The following is an 8,142-nucleotide window of genomic DNA, read 5'->3' on the forward strand; positions in this document are numbered from 1 at the left end:
CACAGGCTCAGCCCATCTCCATCTGCTGTTTACACTGAATTAGCTGCACTTTGGGGCCACAACCACCTTTTGTTTCCTTTTTATACAGTACCTGGCCCTGCCAGCTCAGTTCAGGAGGTGTTTGATTACACAGCTAATAAATAAACAAGGACCTTGATCCTCTCCAGCATGTGGCTGTGCAAGGCTGCAATTTCCAGGGAAACTGCTCCAGGCTGTGCTTGATGCTATTAGTGAGTCAAATGTGTTTGGGACATGAGATGGGATGAGATGTTCCCAGGACAAGGAGAAGGTGCTGCTAAACCAGCCCTTCCTACCTGCAGCTAGGAGTGGAAAACCCAAACTGGTTGAATGTCCAATAAAACAGGCAATGCTCTGTGCTGGGCACACCCTGAACACAGGCACAGAGCTGAGCTGGTGCGTCTTGCAGAAGGAAGGTGGGGAGATGATCCCTTCAAGGCAACTCCTGCAGCAGCATCTCCCTCACACAGGGGGGTTTGCAACAAGGGTTTTCCTCCTGAAGGCCACCCAGTCCTGCTCCACCTTCCATAAATTGTATTTACTGCCCTGATGTCCCTCCAACATCATCCACACACTCCTGTTCTCCCACAATAATTCACTCACAGAATGCTCTGCTGGATCACAAAGACCTCAAACCCCTGCCCCAGGAGCAGCCTGACTCCATCTCCATCAGGGATAGGAAGTCCCTGACTCCTCCTGCCCCATCAGGCTCTGATTTCACCCTGGTTTGAGGCAACAGAGGATGGGACACAGCTCAAGGTGGGATCCAGCTGTGAGCAGCTGGATCCCCAAAATTCCCCCTTTTCCTCCATCTCAGACTCCTTCAGCATCTGAGGTGTTCTGTGTTCCTGCTGGGAGCATCTCCCCTCCCCAAAATTCCCCCTTTTCCTCCATCTCAGACCCCTTCAGCATCTGAGATGTTCTCTGTTCCCCATGACTCAGAAATGTCATTGCCTAGATTACAAAGAAGCAAAAAAAAAAAAAAAAACCCACAAAAAACACCTGGAAATAAATCCCAAGAGGACATTAATTAGGAGTCAGAACTCCCCAGCTCTGGAAACACTGAGGAGCAGAGATATTTAAACTCCCAACCTGACGGAGTAACTCTGAATTATCTTTCATCTTCCCCTGCATCAGATGTAATCTAATGACATTAACTCGGCTTCACTCTAGTGAAAGTGGCATCGGTGCTACAGAGGCAGGGAGATTAAAACATATGAAATAAATGTTCCTGGGCTGAGTGACAGTATAATGGCATTCCAACAGGCAGCTCAATCAGTGCAGACTAACAAAAGATCAGAGGGAAAGAGCCACATTCGCAGTATCAGCCGCAAACACAGATATTTCCCTTTAATCCAGGGGTTTTTTTTCCATGCCTGGCTCAGCCCCTGTTCCTGGGAGTTTTCCCCAGGCTGTGCAGCCGTTTTGGGCTGGGGGTTGGCAGTTGAACTCTATTAAAGCCCGTGCTCACCTGCTATTGAACCCAGCTGGCTCAATAGCCTTGTTCAGGGCTGCAGCAGCCAGCTCAGCACTGAAGTCAATGCCAGCATTGTGGGCTGTCCCCTCCCTCCTTTTGTCCCCACTGCACGAGGGGACTCAAACCCAAAGCAGAAAAAGCTCCTTGGGGCACACAACTGCCCTTGATGTTCAACCCACACACGGAGGTGTCACACTCACCAAATGAAATCCCACAGATGGATTTCACAAAGTCAGCTTCTCCAGGGGACCAGGAGCTGCACTGTTACTCCTTTTATTCCCTGGAGGATGTTTCCATGCACCCCAGCAGGTGACCTGCACGTCTCCAAGCCTTGTTGCAGACAACTTTTATGAAAAATCCTTTCCTTAGGATTTTTCCTTCTGAGAAGCTGGGAGGCCTCAGGAACAAAATGTAAACATTGATTATCTGCTGCTGTGGAATGCAACAGGTGCATCTGTGATTGGCCCATGTTAGATGTTTGTAATTAATGGCCAATCACAGTCCAGCTGGTTTGGACAGAGAGTCTGAGAGAGCTGCCTTTGTTATTCATTCTTTTCTATTCTTAGCTAGCCTTCTGATGAAACGTTTCCTTTTATTCTTTAAGTATAGTTTTAATGTAATATATATCATAAAATAATAAATCAGCCTTCTGAAACATGGAGTCAGATGCTCATCTCTTCCCTCACCATAAGCCCCCTGTGAACACCTCACAAACCCCACAGGCACACCTGGCTGGCCGCTCCAGGAGCATCACCACTGCTGCAGGCACAGCCCAACCCTTCCCCCTGCTAAGGGAGCAGCTCTTTTATTTCCAGGGAAAATCAGGGCTTTCCTCATGGCCAAAACCCCTCAGCCAGCCTGTCCCTGTGACAGCTCCACAGGCTGGCTGCCCCTTCAATCTGTGCATCAGCCACCAGCTTTTTGTTCCTTGGGTGCTGGCTGCCTGTGCTGGCTTCCTGGGGCACTGAAAACAAATCCAAGTGTTTATACCTTGTAATGACCCTAAACCTGTTTAGTCTGACTGCTGGGAAACAGCAGCACACATGAAACCTAAGCCTCTGATGGCAAAGATAAGGAATGGGGACCTCTGGCAAACATCTGGCCATTTCCCCAGCCCTGAACCCTCATCAAAGATCACAACAAAGCCTGCAGACAGACAGGTAGGTTTGTAAATGAGTATTTGTGAGTGGTGACCAGAGTGCTGGCACCACGGCTCTACCATCCTGTGTTAGCAAAGATTACTCACACAAGCAAAGCCAGCAAGATTAGGTCTCAAAGGAATAATCCCACACAAAGAATTCACTGTACCTCAGCCTCCACAGGGCTAATAAAACAACAAAAACAAAAAGGAAAGGAAAAAAAAAAAAGAAAAAAGATGAAACTGAACTCAGCACATCAAATACCAGAACAAACAAACTGCAGCAATTAATGGGAGAGCTCATGTGCCAACTGCTAAAACATAATGATTACACAAACAGCACACGGGGCAGCACAGCCAGGCAAAAAGAGCTGCAAGATCAAGACCAAACCTCTGGAAAATTATATCCCCTGCCCTAAATGCCTGTGGCTCCTCCTCTGTCTAGGTCTGCACTCCTCGCTCAGGACTGCTCCACAAGCAGGTCTGTCTATCCCACTGCCATCTGCTCCTCAAAGCTTCCAGAGCATCTTTGACAAATGAGCTTTTCTGCATATCCACCATAAATTTCAGTAGATGCCACCCCACAGCCATGTGTTTATTTTTCAAAGTCAAGGCTTGATTAGAGTTCTTGAGGTTTTTCAGATTCATTTTTAACGTTTCCTTTCTGCCACAGGGTCAGCATGTGGAAATCGGATAAGCACGGACTAAAAATATAATTTTGCAGACAGCTTCAGCCCACACAAAAGGAAATCTTCCTTCTCAAGAGAAGTCACACTTTGCAGGCTGCAGGAACCCAGAGTGTTTCTGACACTGGCAGATACACAAGGAAGCTCATCCCTTCCACGTGTTAAGACTTTTACATCAACACTCGGACTGCCAGTACTACCCTACTCCACATTTCAATGCTGTCACCACAAGCTGAGCCAAAATCCTCTTCTCTCTGCTAATAGCCAGGCTTTATGTGAAAGTAAAACAAACTCCAGGGGTACCCAAATCCTCTCCTGTTTGCTTGTTCATTCAAGAGAGCCACAAACACAGGACACACTTCTGGAGACAGCAGTTTCACTCTCACCCTAACCAAGCTGCCGGGAAAACGCTCTTCTGCTAACTTTAAAACACACAACAAAAAAAAGACCTGAACAACTTCAGCAAGAACCCTCTTGGCTTTCACATTTACTGGTTTGTTTAACAAAACACTAATTCATTGCAAGAAACACCCGATCAACCCTTTGCTGGTATTTCAAAGGCGAGGTGAGCATGCGGGGTGTGTTCCTCAAAGTGACATTTTTGGTTAGTCGCTAGTGGGATGCCGAAACATTTACGTGGGAAATAAGGGGGTTTTGTCCACACTGACTACAGGAAAAGTAGTCCACACTGACTACAGGAAAAGCGGCTTCTGCAGCGCCGGGCTGGGAGCGGCGGGAGGCGATGGGGAGGCAGCCGGGGCTCGGCTGAGACTCAGCGGTCAGCCACAGGTTTGGCAAAGAGCTGCGGGAGCATAAAGATATTGAGGGGCTGCGCTTTTCACGGCAGGGTTTAGCTGTGCCTCAGCAACCCCGTGCAGTCCCCAGGCCAGCGGGGCACTCAGCGCTTCTCCCTTTGGAGAAGGGAGCGCCGGGGGACGGGAGGGTCCTGGGGCACTCCGGAATGGGGACAGCCCGGAGGGGGATGCGGGGAGAGAAGGGTCCTGGGGCACTCGGGAATGGGGACCGGAGGGTCCTGGGGCACGCAGGAATAGGGACAGCCGGCAGAAGGATGCGGGGACAGGAGGGTTGGAGGATTTTGGAGCAGGCAACAGCCGGGCTGCAGCGGGGAGCGCCTGAGGGACCCCGGGAGCGCTGGTGGTCCTGGGGCACTCCGGAATGGGGACAGCCGGGAGAGGGATGCGGGCACTGAGGAATGGACACAGCCCGGGAGAGGGACAGGAGGGTCCTGAGGACAGCCGTGAGAGGAGGGCAGGAGGATTTGAGAGCAGGGACGGAAGAACGGGTGGAGCGAGAGACTGCGGGGAAAAGAGCTCCATGAGCGGAGGAACGAACGCGGGGCTGAGAAAGGCTCGGAGGTGGCTCGGGAGCGAGGAGCGGCGGCCAGCGGGGGGCACTGGCGGCTCGGCCACGGCTGCATCCCCATCCCCATCCCCGTCCCTATCCCGATCCCCATCCCATCCCCGTCCCCGTCCCGCCGCCCGTGCCGTACCTGTACCAGGCGAGTCCCCGGTCGTAGTTGCGGTCGAAGAAGTGCGGCTCGGCGCCCACGGCGCGCACGTCGGGGTGCACCCGCAGGAACTCCAGCAGCGCCCGCGTCCCGCCCTTCTTCACTCCGATGATGATGGCCTGCGGCAGCCGCTTGCTGCCCTCGCCCAGCAGCAGCGCCAGGGTGCCGGCCGTGCCCGCCCCGCCGCCCGAGCCCCCGGCCCGGCTCCCGCCGCCCCCGGCCGGCTCCTCGGCGCCCGGAGCCGCCTCCTGCCGCCGCCGCCGCTGCTTCAGGCGCTGCAGGAGCCGCTTGCGCCGCGCCGCCGCCGCCTGCCAGGGGGGCAGCTCGGCCGAGCCGCCCAGGAACTCCCCGCCGCCGCCTTCGTCCTCCTCCGATGCGGCGGCACCGGCGGCGATGATGGGTCCGGGCAGCGTCTGGCAGCGGTCGGCCAGGCAGTAGAAGACGTAGAGGGACATGAGGAGCGAGCAGAGCATCACCAGGAACTTCTTGAAGATGCTGCGGGGCAGCGGCTCGGCGGCGGGGGCGGCCGCCGCGCTCACGGCCATGCTACCCCGAGAGGGCTGCGGGGAGCCCGGGCCATGCTCCTGCTCCGCGGCCGCCGCCCGGCGCGGCCCCTCCGCGCTGCGCTCCGCGGGGCCGGGCGGCTCCGCGCTGTTGCCGCCGCATCCCCGGCGCGCTCAGGGCGGCATCCCCCGCGGGGGACAGCGCGGCTGGCTGCGGGGGCTCGGCGGGGATGCGGGAGCGGGGCTCGACGCGGGACTCCCACGTGCGGATCCCGCCGCGGAAAACTTCGGCCGAGGCATCACCGGCAGCGGGGCGGAGCGCGGCCGGCGGCGGGGCCAATGGCGCGGCGGGGGCGGGGGGCCAAGCCAAGCCCGGAGCGGGCGGACCCGCCGGGAAACCGCTGCCGAGCCCTTTAGGGGGGGCGGGGGGGGGGTCCGGGAGGCCGTGCCGGGGGATGCGGGGATGCTCCGGGGGATGCTCCGGGGGATGCGGGAACACCTCGGGAGGCCGTGCCGGGGGATGCGTGGGTGGCCGGGAGGCTGTTCCGAAGCTACTCGGATGCAGGGATGCCCCGGAGGCTGTGCCGGGAGGTGCTGAGGTGCCCAGAGGCTCTCACGGATGGTGCAGGGATGCCCTGAATGCCCGGGAGGCTGTTCTGGAGGTACAGGGATGCAGGGATGCCCCGGAGGTTCGGCTGGGACGTGCAGGGATGCCCCAGAAGCTGTCACGGATGGTGCCGGGATGCCCTGAGTGGCCGGGAGGCTGTTCAGGGGTACTCTGATGCAGGGATGCCCGCAGGCTGTGCCGGGAGGCGCGGAGATGCCCCAGAATCTGTTGTGGAAGGAGCAGGGATGCCCTGAGTCCATCCCGCGGGGCAGGGAGGAGAGCTGGGAACTCTTTGCTAGTTTTCCTCTCGGTGCTGACAGGGACATCCTGCTGCCCACGGGCTGCCTCTTTCGGCAGCCGAACCCTGCAGGACTTTTGGCTGACCACCATGTCCACCTGCCTGTCCGGACACTCAGGGTTTTAATTGAACCCCCCCCGGATCCCTCCGGACCCAAGAACAAATTCCTGATGTTAATAATCCACCCTGACAGACACAAATACCTTTGCACGGAAGAACAGCCCCCCTAAAGCTCTGGTGGGTGTAAAACACACTCACGGTATCACAACCAACGTTTCCACCGAGCTCCGTACAGAACACAGCACAGAAACACCCAAAATCAGACTTTTCCCCCCTAATTTGCACAAGCTGCCCCTGGGCTGGCTGCAGAATCTGGCCCACGGTCGGTAAGAAATATCTACAAAAGCAACACGATATTGCTGTTGGAATTTGCTCGTCTCCTCTGAGAGTACATAAAATGTGGAAATAGCTCTCAGCTCCGTGGCTGCCTGATTCTAAGGGCTTCGTTATTTCATTGCCTGTGGGAATGCCCTCTTAATTTGAAATGTTTGTCATAGATTATAGAATTTTCAAACAAACTCACACATGAAACACTTGACTTAGATCCCTTTTTTTTCCCTTCTGTTTGGTGTGGACCTAGCTGAGGACTTAAACTTCAACTACTTGGAAATAAAGCTGGTGTATCCACAAATGATGCAATGAAAAGAGGGGAGAAAAATTGCATTGAATTATAATCAGCCATCTGCAGAGCTGGCTGGCTAATAAAAATGTGTTTCCAAATAGTAAACAGAGCAAAATTAATAACAAATGCTATTTGCAGTGAATTAGTCTGCTAGATTTTGGTGTGTTTGGTGACTTTAAGATACTGTAGCATTTCAGGTATTTCAATGCTCCAATATATAAGTAGATTTACAAAATGCTATAAGCAGGTTAGGCCACCAACACCTCTAGGAAACTACTTCCATCATTAGGAACCTTAATGCCTTTATAAATCTGTGCTCTGATCCAGCTCATTGAAGTCAATGAAAAGACTTTGCTGACATCAATGGGCTTTGGACTGGGCCCTGCAGAAGGGTAAAAGTGGTTTCACTTCTTATTATTCTCATTATGATTCTTTTTTCCTAGACACTTAGAACAGTGCTACACTTTCTGTTTGAAAAAAATGGTAATTTCAAATGGAGAAAAACAGAAAAGATAAGGGAAATTGGTGTGAAAGAGCTTAGAGCATGTATCTGCTGGGATTGCATTGCAAGACTTATGTTTGCAGCATTTTTCCTGGAAATATTTGTGTGAATCTGAGCTTTCCTTTAAAGAGTCACTGGCTGACTGGGGAAAATATGACCAGAGCCTGTATAAAAAGTTTCAGTGTCTAGAAAGCAATAAGCTAAATATATCTATATTTAAAAGAGCCCAATGATATTTAAGGCAAACTTGTGATATTTTTACAGCCCCTGACTCATGGTTTCTGCCTCCTGGGGCTGAAGGCACCAGTAATTCTGCAGCCAGGAGCAGCTCTCCAAGAAGGAAGGTGTCTTAATGCTTTAGAAAGGGCAATACAGGGAAATAGTTCCACCCGTATTGCTGTGGGCTCTGTTAGTACAGCTGCAAATCTGAGATTCTTTACTAGCAGCAGACTGCTCTGGACCTTATTTCTGGATGAGTTTTTCTTGCTACAGAGAGCATTTGATGAACAGTGTACTATAAAGCCAGAAAAATTATGTGGCTGAGATCATGACATCGAGCGCTGAGAACTTACTCCTCTTATCTATTTTAGCCCTGCTGCAAAAACAACCCTTCTCAGGGATAACTTCAGGGTTTTTTAACAACTTAGAGCTTGCAGCAAAAGTTGCTTTTCATTTTACTCAGTCCCTTGCACAACTGAGTTAA

At 53.0% G+C, this 8,142-nt stretch overlaps 1 protein-coding gene across 1 annotated transcript in view; it reads right to left on the bottom strand.

The window, feature by feature from the left end:
- The window catches only part of LOC102074506 (heparan sulfate glucosamine 3-O-sulfotransferase 3A1), a 41,560-nt gene extending 35,893 nt beyond the window's left edge, over window positions 1–5,667 (bottom strand). The window contains exon 1 of the mRNA XM_074555009.1: window positions 4,830–5,667. Within this exon, the coding sequence (XP_074411110.1) occupies window positions 4,830–5,392 (563 nt within the window). The 5' untranslated portion in view covers window positions 5,393–5,667. The remainder of the gene's footprint in view (window positions 1–4,829) is intronic.
- Window positions 5,668–8,142: the final 2,475 nt, after the last annotated feature.

Source organism: Zonotrichia albicollis, chromosome 19 (assembly GCF_047830755.1).
Source record: "Zonotrichia albicollis isolate bZonAlb1 chromosome 19, bZonAlb1.hap1, whole genome shotgun sequence".
Taxonomy (NCBI): Eukaryota; Metazoa; Chordata; class Aves; order Passeriformes; family Passerellidae; genus Zonotrichia; species Zonotrichia albicollis.